The sequence below is a fragment of the Microcaecilia unicolor genome, chromosome 11 (genome assembly GCF_901765095.1).
Source record: "Microcaecilia unicolor chromosome 11, aMicUni1.1, whole genome shotgun sequence".
Classification (NCBI taxonomy): Eukaryota; Metazoa; Chordata; class Amphibia; order Gymnophiona; family Siphonopidae; genus Microcaecilia; species Microcaecilia unicolor.
This window is the reverse complement of record NC_044041.1, coordinates 103,996,010-104,021,479: the sequence shown is the minus strand read 5'-3', so window position 1 is coordinate 104,021,479 and position 25,470 is coordinate 103,996,010. Positions and strand designations below refer to the sequence as shown.

Here is a 25,470-nt window from a genome sequence, read left to right as displayed (position 1 = left end):
ATACTGTGCAGTTGACAGAAAATAAAAAAAAACTAATTTTTGATAAATGGGAAATATGTGGAAGAAAAGAAAGTGAGGAGTTTAGGATGATTCCCAAATATCGAAAACTTGAGACAGGATTTATTTGGTTACCAAATAGTGAGAACTGAGAAGAAGAATGCGTCATAGGGCCAGATAGCCAACAGACAACTGTCTTGTCTTTATTAAGAATTAATTTATGATCTAGCAACCATTCGGAAACAGCATCCAAACATGATTGGAGTGGGGCAAGAGAAGGGGAAAAAGGATTAGTCGGGTATAAGAGGAGGACGTCGTCTGCATAAAAATATGCAGAGACACCAAAAGCTTATATAAGTATATAAGTAATGCCATACTGGGAAAAGACCAAGGGTCCATCGAGCCCAGCATCCTGTCCATGACAGCGGCCAATCCAGGCCAAGGGCACCTGGCAAGCTTCCCAAACGTACAAACATTCTATACATGTTATTCCTGGAATTTTGAAGTTTTCCAAGTCCGTTTAGTAGCGGTTTATGGACTTGTCCTTTAGGAAACCGTCCAACCCCTTTTTAAACTCTGCTAAGCTAACCGCCTTCACCACTTTCTCCGGCAACGAATTCCAGAGTTTAATTACACGTTAGGTGAAGAAACATTTTCTCCGATTTGTTTTAAATTTACTACACTGTAGTTTCATCGCATGCCCCCTAGTCCTAGTATTTTTGGAAAGCGTGAACAGATGCTTCACATCCACCTGTTCCACTCCACTCATTATTTTATATACCTCTATCATGTCTCCCCTCAGCCGTCTCTTCTCCAAGCTGTATAGCCCTAGCCTCCTTAGTCTTTCTTCATAGGGAAGTCGTCCCATCCCCGCTATCATTTTAGTCGCCCTTCGCTGCACCTTTTCCAATTCTACTTGAATTAGAAAAGCAAGAGTACTCAGAAATACATTAAAAAGAAGTGGAAAGAATAGAGCCCTGAGGAACCACACAATGTAATCCCTTTTTTCTGAATCAGCGCTCAGTGTAGAAACCTTAAAAGAACAGTGCAACAGGAAAGAAGAGAACCAGGAAAATACAGTCCCAGTGATCCCTAGTGAAGATAAGTGAGAAAGGAACAATGAATGGGCAACTAAATCAAAAGCCATGGAAAGATCAAGGGATATAGCCAAGACTATATTGTGTCATTCAAAATGACCATGAACTTCACTGAGAAGAGCTGTAATAACAGTTTCAGCACTAAAGTAATGGCGAAAGCCAGATTGCCGAGGACAGAGTGCTAATGCTCTATAAAGGAAGTCAATTGAAGAAAAACTGTCTTTTCTAGTATCTTAGACATATAACATAAGTTAGACACAGGGTGATAACGATTTAGAACTTAAGGATCAATTGATGTTTTTTTCAAAATGGATGAACCATAGCAGACTTCCAAGTATCGGGAAATTGACCGATTGATAGACTAAGATTTATGATAGAAAAATGGTGGGAGCAAACATGATTCTGACACCCTAAACCAAGAAGAGGGAAAAGGATCAATAGAACAGTATGTAGATTTCATAGTGGACATTACTTTCTTCATTGATGTCAATGTTTGGAGTTGGAAGGATGACCAGGTTGTTAAACCAACCACAGAAGAGATTACAGGCAAGGCATCTTTAGTCCTTAGATCAAGAGGCAGTGAAGTAGAACTTGGTGGTGTAGATGAAAGTAGATTTTGTAGTTTCTCAATTTTATCCACAAAAAATTCAGAAAGTGTCTTGGCAGTAGGACATTTTGTAACATTGGCTTGTGAGGATTAGTGAAGCACTGATAAATAGAATAAAGCTCTTTGACAGGATTTGGAGATCTCTGGAGTAACAGAGAAATAGTTTGATTTCACTTTTTTTAAGAAGCAAGTTATATTCTTGATGAAGTGATTTACATTTTTGAAGATCAAATAATGTCCTGGATTTTCTCCAAAGCCTTTCAGTACAATGACATTTCTGTTTCAACAGATGTAGACTAGGAGTTTACCAACTCTTTTTTTTTTAGTAACATTTTTTTCGATGAAAAATCTTAGGTGCCACTGCATCTAACCCTTGTGATAGTATTGAGTACCATGATTCTGTTTGATCATTAAGAGATTTTGACAAGAAGTCCTCAGGAACATTGAAAATAGATGGATAAAGGGAACTAGGTTCAATATGGAACAAAGGTCTATCACAGCGACCCACTGGCAGACACAGGGGTTGTGGAGAAGAAATAGAAGATACAGAAAGGTCAAACAAAATTAACGAATGATCTGTTCAAGGCAAGGATGTTGAAGAAAAAGAATTAGGGAGAACTAGGGAGTCTTGATGAGTAAGGACCAGGTCTAAGGTATGCCATGCAGTGTGAGTAGGAAAGAGATTCATTGGGAAAGAGATAGATCAATTAGGAAACTTAGAAAAGACTTCACTCTGAGATCTGTAGGATTATCTACATGGACATTAAAATCTCCTAAAATAAGTACATTAGGATAGCGAATAGTAGCGTCTGCAAGAGCCTGAAGACAGAGGTCCCAATTCCCAACAGGTAGAGCCGGGGGACAAGAGAACAAAATGATATAGGGAGGGCAGGCCAAGTCTACTTTGACAACCAACAGTTTGGGGTAGGAAAAAGGGAAATACCATCCTGCTTCTGCCCGGAGCTTGAGGCACCACCTCAGCCCGACAGCTGTTGCACTGGCTAACTTAGGTTTTGACGGCCCAGATAATGCTAGAAACCTATTTGGCACATGCAGCTATTTGATCATATTTTGTGTGTGTAATGACATTTGTGACATCACAATTCATATAAGCCAATCACTTGCAGCATTCATGAGATAACTGGTGACTCTTTTCTGAATATGGTTGTTTACAAGGTTAAGGAGAATGATGAAGATCTAACCTTCAGCAGCTCTTCAGGTCTGGTCCGATGATTCTGTGACAGATCTGAACATGGCAGCAAGGAAATCTGGGTTTGATTTCCAGACCTAGATCCTGTTTCTTGAGCTGACTGGGCTGAGGGACAAAGCAGAGGCAGCTTGCACAGCCATGTATGAAGAAAAGGGTTCAGGCCATAAATCAACAACAGCGATTCCTTTTGAGGTGACTGTCTCTCAAGTGCATCCGTGTAAGGTTCCACAGGAAGCCATGGTTTTTGACCCTCAGCCAGAGCGCACTGTCTGGATTGGATAGATTTCTGCAGGGGTGCTCGATGTCAGTCCTCGAGGTCCGCAACCCAGTCAGGTTTTTAGGATTTCCCCAATGAATATGCATGAAATCTATTTCCATGCACTGCCTCCATTGTACGCAAATAGATCTCATGTATATTTATTGTGAAAGTCCTGATAACTCAATTGGGTTGCAGCCCTCAAGGAGTACCATTGAGCACTCCTGGATTAGGGGTTAAAATGGGGAAATGCTCCCCACCCTGGTGTGGATGTGTGCAAAGTCTCAAGGTGATTCTACTGACATAGGGCCATTTCCAGTTGAGCTGGAAGCCCAAGGAACTAGGAGGAAGTTGCTGGGACAAGGGAAAAGATATCTTAGGAAGCCCCAGGATATATAATAACACTTGCCCTATGGAGTTCTTATGTATCTTTGGGACAGGACCATCTAATTTTAACCAGCATGTGGGTCAATTTTCAAAAATAACCAAATAGATACACAGTCTGCTGGTATTTAACTCGTGGACATCACAACAGTTCTCAAAGAGAAAACAGGCGTATATTTAACCTTTGAATATTGCGCAGAAAATAGTACTTGAAGGTTAGGTTATGTGCTCAGCACTTTTCAGGTTTTTCTTAGGGTCCAGATTATAAGGGGGGGTGGGGGTGGGAAGAAGATTTGTTTTTTTTCAGGGGAGAGATTGTGAATTGTAATCATTATGTATTTGTTTATAATTGTACTCCACATTGTACGGTCATTTGGCTGAAAGTAGCAGATTATAAAACTCTGTATTAAATTAAATTAAAAAGTACCTGCAGGCATTTGAACCTGCTTTAACTGTGAGTACATTTTCCCTTCCAAACAGTATGCCTGAATTTAAAAATCAAATCTCTCCTTGTGCTACTACCCCCCCTCCCCTCCCCCCCCCCCCCCCCCCCCCCCCCCCCCCCCAGCCCTCTTCCTTTTCTCCTGGATGAAAATAGGCTTGTTGATGATTCCCTTGCAAACCTTTACCTGAGTAAAGGGGGGAGGGCAGTTTCTCCGGGTAAATCGGTATTTACCTGGGTAAAGGCTTCTGAAAATTGATCTGTCCATAGAAAAGAAGAACGAGCAAAATTGTGCGTTCGAGGGGAGGAAGGTGATAACCTAGACGGGCTCTTTTTTTCAGAGGAGATTAGAATCCCAGCATTCTCGCATGGAGTTTGGTTCCACGGGATGGGTCGTAGTCTGGTCACCTCATATAAATGGCAAACAGTCCAGGATTTGCTCTTGAAAGGGAGGGGATGATTTTCTGGGAAATCACTAGCAGGTGCATGCCATGGAAATTTTCAGTAAAAACAATGGCCACTGAACACTAAACCTTCTGTGTTTAATTTTCCAAGTAGAAAAATGAAGTGAAGAGGACAGAGGAAGGACTGCACTGCTGTTGATAACAAATGAAGATTTCAACCCTGTCTACTTCTGAGGAATGAGCAAAGAGATCTGAAGAACTGCAGCAGGTACATTCCTATCTATCGAATACCAAGCAATATACAACTGTCCAGACTCATGTACTGTGTGCTATGCGGGGCCGATAATAAGGATGTTTGATCCATAACATAAATTTCCTTTGGAAAGAAAGACAGGTGGGCTGTTAATGATCCCATGGCACAAGAGTCAATCCTGGGAAGATCAGGATTAAAACATTGGTGATGTGTCTTGTGGGAGATACTTTCTAACTGTTTAAGAGATTCATCTCATATGAGACCAGCAATGACTAGCAAAAGGTTCCAGCAGATCATCTTACAAGGCATGTGAAAGACAATTCTAGAACTGTGTGTGTGCAATTACACGTATGCCATGCCTGCGTAAGTGCACAGAAAAATAACACTGAGGAGTTGAGGAATAGCCTAATGGTTAGTGCAGTGGCCCGAAAACCAGGTCAGTTCCCACTGCAGCTCCTTGCGACTCTGGGCAGGTCACTGAACCTTCTGTTGTCCCAGGTACAAAATAAATACCTGCATATAATATGTAAAGTACTTTTACTGTAACCACAGAAAGATAAGGGTTACAATATTTGCCATGACAAAAAAGAGGACACACAAAATAAAATGCAGCCCCACCCCTACCCTGCCACCACCGCCACACCCCTGTGCCACACAGTCACCTTGACCCCCCCCCCCCCCCCCCAAGGAAAGCCAGATTTTATAAGCAGTGAAAATACCGGTAAAGTAACAGAAATGCATTTTCTTCTGTACGCTGCTAAATACAAAATGAAAAGATGTACATTTCCAAAAAAGCAAAATTCCATGAGCATGTCCCCCTTTCCTTTCCCTCCCTTCCATGAGCAGCATATCCCCATCTCCTCTCCTTTTCATCCCCTTCTATCCATTTGTTGTCTTTCCTCCTTTTCTCTACCCCCATGTACATCCCCCTCCCCAATCTTTTTTCCAGCCTCCCTCCACTCACCTTTTTTACAGCCCCCTCCCTTTACCCACACGACTCCATCCCTTCACCTCATGTAGCTTATCTTGCCCTGGTGGTCTAGTGGCCTCTTTGGGGCAGGAAAGAACCCCACTTTCCTGCCCGGCACTGCCATTGACCTGCTCACTGCTGGCAGGCAGAGGAATAACAGCAGTGCAGCGGGCTAAAAAGAACATCTCCCCCCCCCCCCCCCCCCCCCCGCAGAGGCCACCAGACTACCAGGACCTGGGCAGCAGGGGCACCAGCTGCGGCGGCAGGGGGGGGGGCTCAGACCACCCTCAGTGCCTGGGGGCCTACACCACTCTCAATCCAACCCTGCAGAGCAGTAAGCAGCTCCCAGGAGTAGGCTAGTGGTCATTGCAGTAGACTGTGAACAAGGGGACCAGGGCCGTGCCGATGCGGTAAGCGAGGTAAGCGCCGCAGGGGGGCGCCCACCTCTGGAGGGCGCCACCGCGGTGCTTACCCTTGCCCCACGCCGCCGAGGCCTTTAAATCTTTTACCTGGGTCGCAGCAGCGGCAATGAAAGCGCTGCCGACCAGTGGCTTAGCAAGGGCGGGGCGGTGGGGGCGGTCCGCCCCGGGTGTCACCAGAAAGGGGGGTGCCACCGCTCCTGCTGCTCTTCTTCCTGGCACCCCCCCCCCCCCCCCGCACCAGTCCTTTAAAAAGAAATTGCCGACGCGATAGCGAGCGCAGCACCTCGTGTGTAAGTAAAAGAAGCGGATCCGATCATCTCATTGGGCCTTCCTTCACTGTCCCGCCCTCCTCTGACGCAACTTCCTATTTCCTCTAGGGCGGGACAGTGAAGGAAGGCCCAATGAGATGATCGGATCCGCTTCTTTTACTTGCACACGAGGTGCTGCGCTCGCTATCGCGTCGGCAATTTCTTTTTAAAGACCGGGTGGCAGGGAGAAGACGAGGCAGGGTGAGGGTGGGGGACAGATGGGGTGAAGGTGGGGGGGACTCGGATAGCAGAAGGGACTGGGTGGGAGACAGATGGGGTGAGGGTGGGGGGCACTTGGATAGCAGAAGGGACTGGGTGGGAGCCAGATGGGGTGAGGGGGACTCGGATGGGCAGAAGGGACTGGGTGGGAGACAGATGGGGTGAGGGTGGGGGGCACTTGGATAGCAGAAGGGACTGGGTGGGAGACAGATGGGGTGAGGGTGAGGGTGGGGGGGGCACTTGGATAGCAGAAGGGACTGGGTGGGAGACAGATGGGGTGAGGGGGACTCTGTTGGGCAGAAGGGACTGGGTGGGAGACAGATGGGGTGAGGGTGGGGGCACTTGGATAGCAGAAGGGACTGGGTGGGAGCCAGATGGGGTGAGGGGGACTCGGATGGGCAGAAGGGACTGGGTGGGAGCCAGATGGGGTGAGGGGGACTCGGATGGGCAGAGGGACTGGGTGGGAGACAGATGGGAGAAGGGGCATGGAGCTGGAACTGGGGTCTGAAAAGTGAGCAGGAGGGAGAATGGGGTCATGCCTGGGGCAGGGGTGGATGGGAGAATCAATGGATCTGGAACTAGGGGCAGCCGCAGGTGGGAACTGGGAGCCGAAAAGAGGGGGCAGTGAGAGAGGGGGGATAGATCCTGGATGGAATGGGGAGTGAGAGGGAGGGCGGACCCTGAATGGATGGGAGGGGGAAAGAGAGAGGGCAAATGGTGAATCGAAGGAGCAGAGAGAAAGGGCAGACAGTGGATAGAAGGGAGTGAAAGAGCAGACAGTGGATGGAAGGGGGCAGAGATAGAGGGCAAATGCTAGAGGGAAAGGAGAGAGAGAGGGTGGATGGAAGGGGGAGAGAGAGATGGCAGACTGGGGCAGATGGTGGATGGAAGGGGCAGAAATAGAGGGCAGATGTGGATGGAAGGAACATTAGAGAGGGCAGACACTGGATGGCAGAGAGAGAGCGAAGACAGATGCTGGATGGAAGGAAGACGGTGAAAAGAAGATGAGGAAAGCAGAAACCAAAGACAACAAACTGTAAATATATATTTTTATTATTTTGCTTTAGGATATAGTATTTTAGCTGTGTTAATAAATGTTTATAAATAGAACATGTAAATAAGGTAATCTTTTTATTGGACTAATTTTAATACATTTTGACTTAACTTTCAGAGAACAAAACCCCCTTCCTCAGATCAGGATAGGATACTGTAACAGCACTATACTGTATTGACCCGAGGAAGGAGATTTGGCCTCTGGAAGCTAAATGTATTAGTCCAATAAAACGGTATTATTTTATTTTCTGTATTTGTTTTATTTCTATTTGTTAATTTGTAAAGTGGTGATTGGTATTTGTTAGTTTTTTCAAATTTACATCTGCTGTCTTTATATTTTGCACAGTACTAGGAGACATTTTCTGTTTCTGTGGTGTTGCATTGTATGCAGAGTCTGGCATCGGGGGTTCAGTTTAATTTTTGTCTAAATAGAAAGTTTATGATTACTTATTCTATAGTGGATTAGGGTGTATCTGTGTTTGTGAAAAAGACATGGCTTTCAGTTGGCATTGACTGTGCAGGATGGACGATCTGTACTATTCTGTCTGGTTTCGTTTTACAATAGGTGAATTGATGTTCTAGTGCTCACTGTAGTGCTTAAGATGCTTTCCTTTTCCTTGTGTGACTCGTAGAAACGACTGCTTATGGTATGGTAAAATTGCTCTATAGGTCGTGAGTGTTTTGTATTCTCGGTATGCCTAGTACTGGATTTGGTGGGGGGGGGTGGGTGTTAAAAAATGACCGGCCCCGGGTGTCAACTACCCTAGCTACGCCACTGCTGCCGACGTCTCCCTTCCCTTGCACTCGTTGGTTCCCTCAGTGTCCCGCCTTCTTCTGACGTCAGAAGAAGGCGGACACTGAGGGAACCAAGAGCGCAAAGGGAAGGGAGATGTCGGCAGCGCTCCGCTTTCACTGATGCTGCTGCGACCGGAAGTAAAAGATTTAAAAACCCCAGGGCGCGGAGGGAAGGGCAGAGAGGCATGGATGGGAGGGCAGAGAGGCATGGATGGGAGGGCAGGGCCCAGGGAGAGGACAAATTGCTGGAAGGGGAGGGGAGGGGAGAGAGGATTGCTGGCTATGGATGGAGGAGGGAAGGGCAGAGAGGGACAAGGATGGACATGGGGGCCCATGGAGAGGACAAATTGCTGGAAATGGAGGGGAGGGGAGGATTGCTGGCTATGGATGGAGGAGGGAAGGGCAGAGAGGGACAAGAATGGACATGGATGGGAGGGCAGGACCCAGGGAGAGAGGAGAAATTGCTTGAAATGGATATAGAGCAAAAAATGAAGAAGAAAGGAGAAAAGTAAAGAAATACATGGAAAGGAAGCCCTGGAAATGGAGTTAAGAGGACAGATAGCAGCAGAATCAGATACTGGACCAGCATGATTGAAAAAAGAAAGTCACCAGACAACAAAGGTAGAAAAAAAATCATTTTATTTTCATTTTAGCGTTTGGAATATGTCCACTTTGAGAATTTACATCTGCTATCTTATTTTGCAATGTTTAGCAATTTGTTTCTAAGAATATTGCTGACAATTCCTTTCAGTGTGGCAAGTGGTGAGCGATCATTTTCATGGGGGTGGGGGGGCGTGATCATTTTCACGGGGGGGTGGCTCCCAACTGATAGTCTGTAGGGGGGGCGCCAGAGACCCTAGGCACGGCCCTGAAGGGGACCCAGGTCCAAATCCCATTATAACTAGTGCATTTGTGGCGGAAATTCTGAGCTCTCCAAATACAACAAAATACCTACTGTACCTACATATAGGAGATACATGCAGGCTTGAAGGCTATTGTAATGATGTACAGTTAGGTAAAGTAGGCTTTATTCTGTTCCTGGACAGCTCACAATGCAAAATAAAGGAGTTATGGTGGGAATTATAGCCGGGTGCCATTGTTTCAAGTCCATTGCACTGACCACTAGGCTGCCCCTCTGATCTGCAGGGTCATCTGTGTAGCCGTTTTTCTCAAAATGATGTCAGACAGACGTTGTTGTACCTGTTTTTTTGGCGGTTATAGGTTGGACGTATCAGTTTTGAAAATGGCTCCTCTTTTTAGATGTCTTCCCCGTTATTCTATAACAATGCATGTTACAGGAGCGTAGCCACACCTTGATGGGAGGGGGGCCAAAGCCCAATGTGGGGGCACATTTTGGCCCACCTCCCTGCTGCCGCCCCCCTGTCACCGCTGCTGCTGCTCCCCCCACCAACGCTGCACGATGGTACCTTGGCTGGTGGGGTTCCCCAACCCCTGCCAGCTGAAGCGTTTGTCCCACGCTGGTCTCTGTTTTGAGTCTTGCCATGCATTTGCAAGTGTTGCGCATGCTCAGTTTCACTAAAATGAGTGTACATGGTGTAACTGAGAGCAGGGTAGGCAATGTGTTGAGACCAGTGCGGGACAAAGGGAATGGGACTTATATACCGCCTTTCTGTGGTTTTTCCAACTACATTCAAAGGTTTACATATTATATACAGGTACTTATTTGTACCTGGGACAATGGAGGGTTAACTGACTTGCCCAGAGTCATAAGGAGTTGCAGTGGTAATTGAACCCAGTTCCCCAGGATCAGAATCTGCTGCACTAACCACTAGGCTACTCCTCCACTCCAAACACCAGCTGGCGGGGGTTGGGGACCCCTGCCAGCCAAATCGGAGGCCCCAGAGCCAATTTGGGGGGGCCCAGGCCCCCATGGCCCCCTGTAGCTATATCACTGGCGTGTTAATTTTAGGAACGCCTCTATGCTTCTGACCCTCCAATTTCCTTGTCCCCTTTTTCAGATCGCGTGTAAATTTTAGGTGCGGATTCCATGCCTAAATTTATATACGTAAATGTCAATTAAATCTAATTAGTGCCAATAATTGCTTATTAAAAAGCCAATTATTGGCGCTAATTAGCTCATTATTCAATTAAATATTTTTAAAGATTTTTTAGGGTGGGAGGGGGTTAGTGACCACTGGGGGAGTAACGGGAGGTCATCCCCGATTCTCTCCAGTGGTCATCTGGTCATTTTGGGCACCTTTTTGTACCTTAGTCGTAAGATAAACAGGTCCGGGTAAAAACATCCAAGTGTTCGTCAGGGACGTTCTTGTTTTTTTCGATTATGGGTCAAGGACGTTCAAGTGTTAGGCACGCCGAAGTCCCGCCTTCGCTACACCTCCGAAACGCCCCCCCACCAAACTTTGGCCGTCCTTGACACGGAGTGCAGTTGTGGACGTCCTAAATCAGGTTTCGATTATACCGATTTGGACGTCCTTCTCTTTCGAAAATGAGCCCACAAGTGTCTATTTCAGTAGGATTTAGCACAGCAGAGCCCCAGATCATTCATATTTGAAATTAAATCATTATTCAGCTGAATAAGATTAATGTATTCGGAGCTGAAACAAATCAAATACGAATATTCAGTACAGCCCTATTTGCTGTACTTCCTTTCTGTTTGAACCTGCGTCATGCACAAACTCTCTCATTGAGCCTCACTGAGTTCTGGGCAGAAGAATCAGAACTAATACTGTTTTTATTTGGCTTTCAGATATTGAAGGAGATCCGTGTCCTTTCCTTTTGGGAAGACTCTAAAATCTTCTGTATGGATTTCTGATCCGTTCAGAACCATGGCACAGGGGGTCCATGTGAATCCGAGCCTCCCAGGTAATAGGCATTGTCTGTCTGGCTTTTGGTGAAAAACTTGCTCTTCTGTCCTTGTAACCCCTTTGATTATCCTCTGTAAAATAGTAGCTCAGCATCACCTGCTTACAGCTGGTTTCAGGCATGGGTAGGCAGGGGCCTTGAGTCTTACTGCATGCAGTATTTAACGTTGATGGTAGTAGGGTTACCATATGTCCAGATTTACCTGGACATGTCTTCTTTTTGAGGACATGTCCAGGCAACCGGTCGGGTTTTGCCAATCTGCGCGTTTGTCCGGATTTCTGGACAAACGGGCAGACTGGTGGCTGGGCCATAGGACGGCCCATCCGCCAACCTGCCCATTTGTCCAGAAATCCGGACATACGGGCAGATTGCTAGCCTCCCCTCCCCTTACTTACTACTGCCCTGGTGGTCTAGTGACCTCTTCCGCCTTCGGGGCAGGAAAGAGCACCCTGTTTCCTGCCCGGAGCGCTGCCCTGCATGCATCCTTCCTGTTGCTGATCTCGGCGCCGATTCAAAATGGCTGCCGAGAGTTGAAGTGACCTCGCGAGACTTCAACTCTCGGCGGCCATTTTGAATCGGCACCAAGATCAGCAACAGGAAGGATTCATGCAGGGCAGCACTCCAGGCAGGAAAGAGGGGGCTCTTTCCTGCCCCAAAGAGGTCACTAGACCACCAGGGCAGTAGTAAGGTAAGGGGAGGGGGGTGACGGGGAGGGGGGGTGACAGGGTGTGAGACAGCGGGGAGGGGAAAATGTGACAGGGGGCGGAGTGAGGGCGTGAAAGGGAACGGGGTGGGTGTGAAAGGGGGTGGGGGTGGTGTGGTGGGGCACGTGTCCTTTTTGGGGGGCAAAATATGGTAACCCTAGATGGTAGCATTAAAAAAGTCACAAAGAAGAACTATATGACTTGCTGATCTTTGTGAGGCATGCTGTGAGGGGCATAATTGAACGAAAACGCCTATCTCCATGGGCGTTTATCTCCAAGAACGGGTCCGTGAAGGGGCGGACCGAACCGTATTTTGGGAAAAAATAGACGCCCATGTTTTATTCAACAATGTGTGAGCTGGGCGTTTTTGTTTTTCAGCGATAATGGAAAATGAAAGCGCCCAGCTCAAAAACGAATAAATCCAAGGCATTTGTTCGTGGGAGGGGCCAGGATTCGTAGTGCACTGGTCCCCCTCACATGCCAGGACATCAACCGGGCACCCTAGGGGGCACTTTTACAAAACCAAACAAAAAGGTAAAAGAGCTCCCAGGTGCATAGCACCCTTCCCTTGTGTGTTGAGCCCCCCAAATCCCCCTCAAAACCCACTGCCCACAAGTCTACACCATTACTATAGCCCTAAGGGGTGAAGGGGGCACCTACATGTGGGTACAGTGGGTTTGGGGGGGGTTGGACGACTAATAAGCATTAAGCAGCACAATTGTAACAGGTAGGGGGGATGGGCCTGGGTCCACCTGCCTGAAGTCCACTGCACCCCCTAACAACTCCTCCAGTGACCTGCATACTGCTGTCAGGGAGCTGGGTATGACATTTGAGGGTGAAAATAAAAAGTTGAGAAACTTCATTTTTTGTGGTGGGAGGGGGTTAGTGACCACTGGGGGAGTCAGGGGAGGTCATCCCCGATTCCCTCCAGTGGTCATCTGGTCATTTAGGGCACTTTTTGGGGCCTTATTTGTGAAAAAACAGGGTCCAGGAAAAGTGTCCTAAATTCTAGCTAAAAACGCATACTTTTTTCCCATTATCGGTGAAATGCGCCCATCTCTGTTCGGCAGATAACCACGCCCCAGTTCCGCCTTCGCCACACCTCTGACACGCCCCCATCAACTTTGTCCGCATCCGCGACGGATTGCAGTTGAAAACGTCCAAAAATCGGCTTTCGATTATACCGCTTTATTCGTTTTTGTGAGATAAACGTCCATCTCCCGATTTAGGTCGGAACTTGGGCGTTTTTCTCATTCGATTATAAGCAGGTGTGTGTCCTTTAATTACCTGTGTGCTTAGTTAATGTCCATTTTTGGTCCATGGTCATTTGGATGCATTGTGGTTTATCTCCACATGCACTAGTTATTGTAAGCCCTTCCTGAGAATAGTTGCATGTAATTCTTTGTAACTGTAGTTTCCTGACCTGGGTTTGACCCATCATTGTTATAGCTGCATGTTGACCATAGGAAAACTACAATTGGACAGAGCACCTGCCAATCAAAATGATCAAAGTTCCATGGCAGAACCTTGGCAGACATCTTGGAAAGTCAGCTGCTTGTGAGAAAAATACAGCCAAAGCCTTTGTTCTACTTACTCACATATTGTTTTAGGATTTAACTCCTATGGTGCTATCCAGTGTACTCTGTATATCCTCATGACTGAGACTCATATGGCCTAATGCTAAATCTCACTTAATGTCTCATGCAACTGGAAACTATCTTACTCTTGCATACAGTGAACTCATCATCTCATTTATCAGAACCTCAGCACAGATGCATGGTCCTGATCACTGCTGTGGTGAGCGGAAAGTCTAAGAGAAGAAAAACAGGTATCCCTACCCTAGCAAGAAATCTAAGCATCCTATAGATTTTCTCCTGGCTTACTCAGGTTCTGAGATCCAATCAGCTCTGAAGAGTGGGAACTAGGTAGCCATGTGCTCAGACACAGAAGGGGAGAGGCAGCCATGTGCTCAGGTAGCCATGTGCTCAGACACAGAAGGGGAGATAACAGGGAAGAGATGTATTCTCCAATTTCATATTAACAGCCCTGTGTGTCCCCCACTTTATATGTATCTGTCTCCCTCTCTTTCTTTCTACACTCCTCTCTCCTTCAGGGCTGGTGCAAAGATATTAGGTACCCTAGGAAAACCTTCAGCTGTGTGCCTTCCCCAATTAACTTTCACACTGTTGACCCTCTCCACCCCACTGAGATTTTGATAAACTCTAAAATCATGATCACCCCAACAACTCTCACCCAGAACAATCCTTTAAAAATGTATCTTGGACACTGTGGACATCTTGAGGTCAATACTGAAAAGGATTTATGCAGAGAGCAGATGTCAATCCCATAAGTCCTTTTGATTGGATTTTGTTGGCCATGGAACACTAGTGGTTAAAAGTTGTGCATTTTGAGAGAGGAGGGGCATTTGGAGTTATACAGAGAGTGGAAATGTTCAGCTGCTTTCTGTATAACTTACACATTTAATTTCTAGCAGCAAGTATCAGCTATAACTTTATCCATGTCTTCAGTGGTGACATTTGTATGTTTACTGCCGTTGAACATATGGATAACTTTATACAGATAATGTATTTGTATAGAGTTTTACAGGTGCAATCTTGCTGAAAATTTACCTCACTGTTTGTAAACACAAACATTTTGTTACCTATCTATATCTACATAGGGGATCATTTTATTAAGGTTTTCTGTATGTAAAGCCTAGTTTATATACAAAAAGCCTGTTATAACTGAGCTGGGGTGTATGTGCATACAAGCTACATGCACCGAAAGATCATGCATACTTTTAGATCACATGTAGGTGTTCCTGAGAGCATACTCTGGGTGTAATGGAGGCAGAGTTGCATTGTACATGCATAGTTTAGAAAATATTTGGATCTCGCATGTAGAATACCTGAACAAATTTACACCATCTTCGGAGTGGGTATATATTTGTGCATGTGAATTTTCATGCTATTAGGCTTATGTAGCCTTTATAAAATAGACTTAAAATGGGGATATTTTTCAAACAAGAAATGTAAATGGAATAAAATAAATAGGCTAATCAGTTTCTGTGTTACATTTAAAATTCATGCCCTCTGTCGATTTCTAGGGACTGAAACTGATGATGACATTGAGCTATCTGTTGAACCAATAATCTGTTTCCTATTACTAACTAGAAAAGTATTCTGTTTACAGAGATAGGGAGCAACTTCTTGTACAAAGACCAGAATAATAGCGAGAAGAGCACCTACACTGTGGAGACTCCTTATGGCTTCCAATTGGATCTGGATTTTCTGAAGTATGTTGATGACATCCAAAGTGGTCAGACCCTGAAAAAAGTACCGGTCCATCGCAAACCCAAAGTGCCCAAACATTCTGGATCTCTTTGGAGCCCTAGTAGCCAGACTGGGGGTTGGACTTCCACAGAGTCTCTGGCATCTACTACCAGTGAGGATGGAAAATATGGGGTTTTACTTTCTCCAAGGGGCAGAACTCAGTCTAGTTCCTCTGATGCAAGAGAGCCTTCGAGTCTACAGACTTCCAGCATTGGATCACCAACCCCTGTCATTAAGCTTCTTCCACCACCATCACCTAAATCCCTTATACGGAATGCTCGTGTGGAGAAGACATTACTCGAGACCAGCAAGAGGCTGGAACAGGAACAGTTGAACTTGCAGAATCCTGGGGATGTTCAAAGCAGGCCTAGGCTCCCCAGTAATGACTCCAAAGCCAATGTGTCTGTCTCCAGCTCTGGATTCTCACACGTAACTCAGTTGTCCTCTTCTGTTCCACAAAATGGTGGTGGGGAAGGACCAGCCATTCTAAGCCCTTCCTTCTTGGGTTCTGTGAGGATCAGCCCTCTGAACTCTGGGAGAAGTACTCCAGCCACCACCATCAGCCCAGTGCATCTTCAGTATGTTCGGGAGCAGATGGCTGCTGCCCTAAAGCAACTCAGAGAATTAGAAGAACAAGTGAAGACTATCCCAGTTCTGGAACAGAAGGTTTCCACCCTGAAGAAGGAGAAGGAGAAACTTCTGGCTGACCTTCAGAAGAAAGAAACTATCCAAGTCTGTCTTCCGGCAGCGATCCTACAGTGCAGACAATGCTGACAAATTGGATGGGGGTCCAGAAAAAAGCCAAGAATTCCGAGCTGAGTCATGTAATGAATTGGAGTTGCTGAAATCTCGAACAAATAAGGTCTCAGAGCTGAGGAAGCTGACAGAGAGACTTTCCGTTTCTGAGAGAAATGTTAGGACCACTAGAGCTAATGCTACCAGGTTGTCCCCAGGTTCACTAAAAACTCCATCTGAGAAGGACAAGCAGAGAAAGTCAGTAGCAGTCGGAGCAGAGGTGGACATGAATGAAGCAGTGTTTTACTACAGATCCCAGAGGCCCTGCCAGGACGTAGCAGTAGGCCATGAGATAGAGAGGAAGGATGTGGGTGTGTGGGTCATGGAGTCTTTGTTGGGGCTTACCTCAGAGACTGAAAGAGAAATTGAGCTACTGCAACATACCATTGACCATCAGAGGGATGTTGTCTCCATGCTGGAGGGCCATTTAAAAGAGGCGACTGAGGAACTTGAGAAACTGAGAGTAGAGGTTTGTTCTCGGAGGTCAACAATAAATTCCATCAACAAGGAAGTGATGGCCAGACCTGAACTGGTGGAGGCTTACAGTGAGGCCAGGGTTTCTGTACAGAATCAGGCAGTGGGGAACCATGTGGAGATGAGAGAGGTGGCAATGGACTGCTCACCACAGATGGCCTGTGTTGCAATCAGCTGTAATGTGGAAGTTAAGGATGTGGCAGTAGGTCCAGATTTGAGGATCGAGTACCAGGAAAAATGCATCCAGGTCAGCCTAGAGCCAATGCCTCTTGCAGCTTGTGCTTCCCATGACTTGGTACTGGAGGGAAGTGGTGAGGAAGTAGATGTGGCTGTTTCCAAAGCCCAAAGTGTAGTACAAGCTAGTTTGAAAGCAGGAGTCACAGTGAGCATCAATGAGGCCATCAGGCAGGCAGGATCATGTGATAAAAACAAAAAATTGTCAGATCTGGAAAACAAGGTTGCAGCATTGAGGTCCTCATTGGGTACCATGAGAGATGAGTGTTTAATCTTCCAAAACACCAGGAGCACTCTGCAGGTAGATGAAAACAACAGGGAGGGAGAGGCCTGTGCTCCCCTGAGTCCACTGTCAGGTAAGAGTTTCTCCACAACTTTCCTCTATCAACGAAATTCTGTTCTGCTTCCATCATTTTCTTACAGGACTATAGCCGGTTATCCCTGCTGAATATTAGAGGCTAGGCACTTACTGGCTGTGTCGCGTGACTTAGCCGGTTAAGCGTGAATATTCAGTGCTAACCAGCTAAGTTTAACGGTTAAGATAGGCCTGCTATTTATGCGGCCTATCTTTAACCGCTAAGCACTTAACCGGTTAGCGCAGAATATCGGCTTAACCGGTTAAGTTGCCATGGACAAAACTGTAACCAGATATTCAGTGCTGGTTGCCAGATACAGCCCGGTATTGAACATCTGGGGTCAGCGCCGGCGTCAGCAGCTAACCGTGCTGCCAGTCACCAGCTGAATTTGAGGAGGAGTATATCTTATGTCATCCAAATAGCTGTAAGTGAATTTTCATCAAGACATCTGGATATTTTGGAGCTGTTGAATATCTTGGTTTAAAGATAACCAGACTACCTATCCAGGTATCTTAGTTATGTAATATTTCCTGCATTTGGATAGTAGCTGAATTTCACTGTTATTCGGTTAAAGTGTAAACCTGCCTCTGCCACATTTCTGATTCCTCCTTATTTTGAACAGAGAAGCTTTAGTGAGATATCACAATACTTGGACAAAAGTTATCCCATTCAGAGGCCCTGGATACTGACAGCAAACAATTTATCTGGTTAACACTTGTGAACCAGATAAATCTTTTTGAATATCAACGCCAACGTCTTCCAAGAGAAGGGCACTGAGATATAAGTACATAAGTAATGCCACACTGGGAAAAGACCAAGGGTCCATCGAGCCCAGTATCCTGTCCACGACAGCGGCCAATCCAAGCCAAGGGCACCTGGCAAGCTTCCCAAACGTACGAACATTCTATACATGTTATTCCTGGAATTGTGGATTTTTCCCAAGTCCATTTAGTAGCGGTTTATGGACTTGTCCTTTAGGAAACCGTCTAACCCCTTTTTAAACTCTGCCAAGCTAACCACCTTCACCACGTTCTCCGGCAACGAATTCCAGAGTTTAATTACGCGTTGGGTGAAGAAACATTTTCTCCGATTTGTTTTAAATTTACTACACTGTAGTTTCATCGCATGCCCCCTAGTCCTAGTATTTTTGGAAAGTGTGAACAGACGCGTCACATCCACCTGTTCCACTCCACTCATTATTTTATATACCTCTATCATGTCTCCCCTCAGCTGTCTCTTCTCCAAGCTGAAAAGCCCTAGCCTCCTTAGTCTTTCTTCATAGGGAAGTCGTCCCATCCCCACTATCATTTTAGTCGCCCTTCGCTGCACCTTTTCCAATTCCACTATATCTTTCTTGAGATGCGGCAACCAGAATTGAACACAATATTCAAGGTGCGGTCACACCATGGAGCGATATAATGGCATTATAACATCCTCACACCTGTTTTCCATACCTTTCCTAATAATACCCAACATTCTATTTGCTTTCTGAGCCACAGCAGTACACTGAGCAGAAGGTTTCAGTGTATTATCGACGACGACACCCAGATCCCTTTCTTGGTCCGTAACTCCTAACGTGGAACCTTGCATGACGTAGCTATAATTCGGGTTCTTTTTTCCCACATGCATCACCTTGCACTTGCTCACATTAAACGTCATCTGCCACCTAGCCGCCCAGTCTCCCAGTCTCGTAAGTTCCTTCTGTAATTTTTCACAATCCTGTCGCGAGTTAACAACTTTGAATAACTTTGTGTCATCAGCAAATTTAATTACCTCACTAGTTACTCCCATCTCTAAATCATTTATAAATACTCCATCATGTTTATTACACCCTGTAGAGCAAAATTACAGAGTTTTAGAATGTGTTTCTTATTCTTCTGAGAGTCCCTACAACAGAATTTTAAATTTTATAACAGGGGTTCTAAACCATTTTTAGTTTCCGCACTCCTTTAACAGATCAATGAAACCCTCGTGTCTTTTTCGTAAACCACATGCTTGTCAGGATTACGGGAGGTCAAAATTATTGCTGGACATACTTATACATAATATTAAACCAGCTTCTGACCTCTGATAAACTCTTCCCCCTCCCCTTCAGGAACCACTGAGGATGGCACCAAATGATGCTCAGAGAGGCCTGATAGCCCTTTGGTTTCTCAATTACTCTTGATTAACATACCTTTTGTTCCACCTGGGAGCAGAGCTTCAGAGCAACCAAAGCCAGACAGTGAGGCTCCATGACTAGTAACTTCAAACAGGACAACCTGTGAAAGTTGTCACCTTTCCTGACTTCAGAAAGTATCTGGAGTTCTGTAAAGGAAATAACTGGGAAAGAGAGAAGTTTTTGATCTCTCTCTGCTCCTGTTCCCTCTCAGGGCTAGATTCATCAACCAAACATTAAAAAATCTAAATCGTAAAAGTGCTTAACGAATTTGAAACAACGAAGAATGTACAAAAAAAACAGCTCAGAAATGTTCGGTGCGGTATTGAAAAGTAGAATGTATCAAGCGTACATTATCCCCGTCGTTAATTTGCTCCTTAAGCATGCGCAGAGCAGCCACAAACGTATTAAACCTACGTAGGTTGCTTACGTCAGACTGGGGCGTACGAGGGGGGGGATCCCGATCTGCAAGCCTTTTAGCTGTCTGATCTAGCAGAAGAGTGCAGTTGAAGATAACTCTAAAACGAACGACCCTCGTAAATCCCCTTTTGTAACAAAAGACCTCTTTGCAGTTTGTTTACAGTACTGGGAAAATTGGCTTTAGGGGATAGAGTGTTAATTTTCAAAGCTGTTGGAGAAGGGGAGAGACAGGATTTTTAAGCTGCAGGGAGAAGCAGTATGTTTTGTTTTGTAATGATGCAGGGGAAAGCGGAGAGCCACGTGTTTGTGTTTGTATCTCACTTTTCTTTTTAAACATGCTGGGTTGGATTTTTATGGTGCAGGGGGCAGCGGGGAGATGATAGCTCAGGCCTTAAAGACAGGTCTGAGCACATGTAAAATTTCTGACGGTAAATGATTCGTTGTAATCATCGGTATGGTTAGTACATTCTGAATTGTCCACATTTCAATGGTAGTTTCTCCTTTGCATTCCGTTTTCGTTAGCTGCTTGCTTCGTAGGAAAAAGGCCTTTAATGCATGCAACGGTTAGGAATTTCCTTCATTAAAGGGTTGTTAGAGGGTCGTTAAGGTTTAGTGCATGTAGCCCTCAGTTCATATTAGGTATAAAGCAGAGCTCACTAGGGCTCTCTCTCTCTCTCTCTGTCTTTCTCTGTGCAGCAGAGCACAGAGCTCAGCTTGGGGTCTATTGCCCCCCCCCCTCTCTCTGTCCCGGGCACTTCTCTGTGTCCAGGGCACTAGGTCTCCCTCTTTCTTTCTCCCTGCAGCAGAGGGCACGGGACTCTGCTGGGCTCTTTGTTTCTTCTTCTTCTTTCTCTGCACACCTCCATCTTTAGCCACCAGAGCACCTGGCTCTGCTCCCCCCCTTCTCAGACAGCCCTAGTCCATGGTTTCTTTCTTCCTCTGAACAAACACCCTATCCTTTCTTTCTCCCTCCCTCTAAACACACACCCCAAGACAGCTTGTACCCTTTTTCCTGTACTAAGTGCTGTGAGCCAATACATATATGCAAATATAAAATATAATATACTTTATATATCCAAATCCGTGTGGATTGCGTATTCTTTGGGAACCCACTGCCTCTGTGAAGTGGACCCCGGGACCAACCCTAGACAACGATAGCTGACATGATAGCTGACAATGCTCACTAGTGACTACTACTAAAGAAGTCACACTTGAGCTACAATTCTACATAAATTGTACATATTATTGTTGAATAAAATGACCGTTTCAAAATGATATGTACCAGATTGCAAGACCCTTCTCCTCATCTTGTTTCACCTCTTCCTGCACCCCTGGTTAAGAACCTTTGCTCTATAATGTACTAACCCCCAAATTCTATAAATGGTGCCTTAACCTGCGCACACTAATTTGGCCACATGGCCAAATTGCGTGCACAACTTAATTGATTAGCAAGCCAATCAGCGCCAATATTTGGTATTTAACAATAATTGCCACACAACTTTTGTTTATTTTCTCAGAATCTGCCTTTGCTAATCAGGCAGCGGAAGCAGTGGCCCGTCTCATCTCTCTCTGGGCAAAGTTACATATGCCCTCCAAATATCTAGCTTTCCCAACCTTGAATCTGCTCATGGCAGTTCAGTACAGGCTCAGCCGTAGCTAAGTCTGTAATTAAAGAGGAACCCAGTTTTAATTAGTTAAAGAGATATAGTTTATTAGTATTAATTAGCATTGATACATTACCCAATAATGAGGATACCAGCAATTCAGTCAATCATACAGTGGAACAGAATCACACGACACATCAGCTCTCGGTGGTACTCTGTCTTTCTCCTCCATCAGCATCTGCATCTGCCTCTGTATCTGTGTCTGTCTCTCTCTCTCTCTCTCCTTCTGCGTCTTACACTTCTTGGGGTGCTTCCTTTATACTGTCTCAACCCAATGGATTCCAATGGGATCCAGCTTTGTCAGCAGAACTTGCTATCCCTTATCAGTTGATAAGGAACCGATAAGGGTGACTTCATTAGGTCCCAGGTTCCAACTATACACAAAAGGGGTGCAAAGCACAGGTGGCGAGATGACTTCATCGGTCATTCTGCTCTTCTCAGCTCTTCTCAGCTCCCCCCTCCCTCTGAGTACTCTCTAACTACGTACATCTACCCCCTTATCTACTTTCATTAGCCCAAAACATCTTTCATGACTCTTCACTGATGCCAGTCCCAGGCATGTTTATAAGAGCAAAAGTCCCCCTCCCGTGCCAGCTCCCTGAGAACTCAGTTCAGCTTGTGCTGCAGAAAAATGTATTTTGTATCAGAGATGACTTTGGATTTTTAAGAGAAGCCAAGCTCTTATTATGAGCCATTTGCTTGTAGAGGCCTAGCTCTTTAGCCTGAGCCATTGACCTGTATTTTACTGAGAGCAAGGGCGGCCATATATATACACTTTCTAGGCATATTCTACAATGCAGTGTGCATAAATTCTAATGCACACAGTCGAAAAGGGGGCATAGCCATGGGTGTGGAATGGGCGGGTTGTGGGCATTTCAAAAAACTGTGTGCACTATTATGGAATACACCCGATCTGCAACCTAACTTAGGTACAGGTATTTAGTCCTGGTTTTAGGTGGCCTAAATGGATGCGCCTATATTTTAGTTACAAGAACTGAGTGTGAGCTTATTCTATAAACTATGCGAAGAAACGAGCGGGGCGAAGCCTGGGGAGAAGAGAAGCACAATTTCAGGGCAGGCACTGACAGGTAACGCTGATCGCTGCCTCCCGGAAGCCGCGGGAGAAAAGGCAGCGACAGCGATGAAGGATTTGGGTGGGTGGGCCTGGAGGGAAAGTGGATGGCAGAGAAAGAGGGAAAACAGATGGAAGGATGGCAGAGAAAGAGGGAAAACAGATGGATGGGGAGAGAGACACTGGATGGAAGGATGCAGAGAGAAAGGGGAGAGACTGGAAGGATGTGGAGAGAGAAGGGACACTGAACAGAAAAGGGTAGAGAGATAGACACTGGTTAGAAGGAGGGAGAGAGACATTAGATGGAAGGATCAGGAGAGAGGGTAGATGGGTAGAAGGATGGGGAGAGAAAGAGGGAAGACGCTGGATGGAAGGATGCAGAAAGAAAGAGGGGAGACTATTGGAGGATGGGGAGAGAGAGGGGAGACACTGGAAGGATGGGGAGAGAAAGAGGAGAGCTGCTGCATGGAAAGGGGGAGTAGTGAAAGATTGGAGAATAAGAGGAAGGGGCATGGGGAGAACAAGGGTGAGAAAAAGATGAAAAGCCATAAGTAGATGAAGGAAATTAAAGAATGGATAGTAAGAATGAATTAAATCTGGACACAGAGAGAGGCAGAAAAATATTGAAGAAAGCAAAGAAAAAGGAGAGAAAAATGACAAATGGCCAGGAAACCCTGGCAGAAGAGTTAAGCGAAAACTAAGGAAAGCAGAATCTAGAGACTGGGAGCAACACAATGAGAAAAAGTAAATGGCCATACAACAAAGGTAAAGAAATAATTTTATTTTAATTAAGGATAAAGTAATATGGTGTTAATAAAGTTTCAGAGACCAATACTTCCTTCCTTAGGTCAGGAGAGGATACCGAAACAGCTTTATACTGACCTGAGGCAGGAGGTTTTGGCCTCTGAAAGCTCACTGAAAAGGATTAGGCTATTAAATAATTGTCTGAAATCGGATGCACTGAAAAGCAGCACTTTACCCTGTGTGACAAATGCATCTGAGTGTGACTACATTTTGCTGGGGGGGGGGGGGGGGGGGGGTGTACAGAGAAAATTTTGTGCCCACCCACTTTGGGTTCAGGCCCACCCAAAATTGGCAGTCTGGCTACGCCAATGGTACTTATGATACAGACATGTAAATAAATCCATGGTATAAATGTACAGGGGGACAAGTCTCTTTAAATTGAAAGGAAATTCTGGAATAAGACTATAATAACATAAGAAATAGCCATAGTAGGTCAGGCTGCTAGTTCATTAGCCCAGTATCCTGCTTCCAGCAGTGGCCAATCCAGGTCATAAGTACCTTGCAGAATACCAACAAGTAGTAAGATTCCATGCTACCAATCCCAGAGATAAATAGTGACTTTCCCATGACTACCTTCATAGCAGTTTACAGACGTTTCCTCCTGGAACTTGTCCGAATCTTTTTTTTAACCCAGACATGATAACTGATGTTACCACATCCTCTGGTAATGAGTTCCAGAGCTTAACTATTCATTGAGCGGAAAAAATATTTCCTCCTATACATTTTAAAAGTATTATCATGTAAGTTCATGGAGTGTCTCCTCCTCTTTGTACTTTTTGAAAGAATAAACAATTCATTCAGGTCCACCCACTTTTACTCCACTCAGAATGTTATAGACCTCTCACATTCCCCCTCAGTCGTCTCTTCTCCAAGCTGAAGAGCTCTGACCTCTTCAGCCTTTCCTTATATGAGAGGCGTTCCATCCCCTTTATCATTTTGGTCAACCTTCTTTTATTTATTTATTTATTTAAAACTTTATAGCCTGCACCATCCACAATTCCTAATTTTCTTTTTTTTAAACTTTATTTTTATTAAGCTGTAACATAGTTTTTACAAGCAATCCACTTGTTCCAGAAATATGATTAATTCCCAAGGAAAAAGACACATAATACAATGAAAAACTTTTAGAAGAAAATCAACAATCCCAGGATTAATCCTTTAGACTATCATAGCGGGGTGGGAGGGGGGTGGAATAGGAGAAAGGAAAAAAAATAAGGTGGAATATCTTAAACAGGAAAACAACTAAAAAAGAAAAAAGGCATTGGCACGATGACAATCCGAACTGGATTACTACTGTACTATCTAAGTTGTGCTAGACTGAGGGCGAACTTAGGCTCCCTTTTACTAAGGCACGCTCACATTTTTAGCTCGTGCTAATTAAAACTGTGGGCACACTAAACGTTAGAGACGCCAATGCATTCCTATGGGCATCTCTAACATTTAGCGCACCCACAGATTTAATTTATAACAATTTTATTGATGACAAGCCAATGCATACACTCCAAAAATATAAGCATAAACTGTTAAAATAGAAGAACACATATGAAACAATTGAATGTATCTACTGTCATCAACCTTTTAACCATTTTAACCCCTCCCTCCTCCCTATGTGATGTTGTACTTAATAGTTTATTGAAAAGTGGCAACATACATCAACCTTCATGTGTACAGAACCCATTATAAACACTTCAAACCAGCCTGACATAATACTCAGAACAAATAATGGGAACTGAGTCTTCCTCATACGCACCCACAGATTTAGCGCACGTTCAAAACGTGAGCGCGCCTTAGTAAAAGACGGCCTTAGAGTGAGCTTCTTCAAATCCAAAATGAAATGCAATTGTTCTGGGACAAAGAAAAAGTATCTAGTGCCCACATATTTAATTAACCAAAAATAAAGGCTCTGATGTTGACATAAGCTATTAGATAGATACTCAACAATAAAAACAGTGCTTATGTAGTATTTATACCCAATTCTTTTTTCTTTTTTATTCTTTTTTTTGAAGACCTCAGTCAGGTGGTGTAGTGGAGCTGTATGGTTTCTTGGCTGCCACTCTCCTATTGTCACTGGTCTTCAGTTTTTAAATTTTAACTTTTTTTTTGTTTTCTTGAAACTAATCAAAATATCTTCTACAGTTATGAATCAAACATGCCATTTATCTTATTGAAGACAGTTTTCAAAGGGGATTTTTATTC

At 44.9% G+C, this 25,470-nt stretch overlaps 1 protein-coding gene across 1 annotated transcript in view; it reads left to right on the top strand.

Moving 5' to 3' along the window:
- The window catches only part of LOC115479778 (KN motif and ankyrin repeat domain-containing protein 1-like), a 170,847-nt gene that overhangs the window by 116,674 nt on the left and 28,703 nt on the right, over positions 1–25,470 (top strand). The window contains 4 exon segments of the mRNA XM_030217970.1: positions 4,549–4,665; positions 11,146–11,261; positions 15,158–16,032; positions 16,034–17,156. Coding sequence (XP_030073830.1) covers positions 11,225–11,261; positions 15,158–16,032; positions 16,034–17,156 — 2,035 coding nt within the window. The 5' untranslated portion in view covers positions 4,549–4,665; positions 11,146–11,224.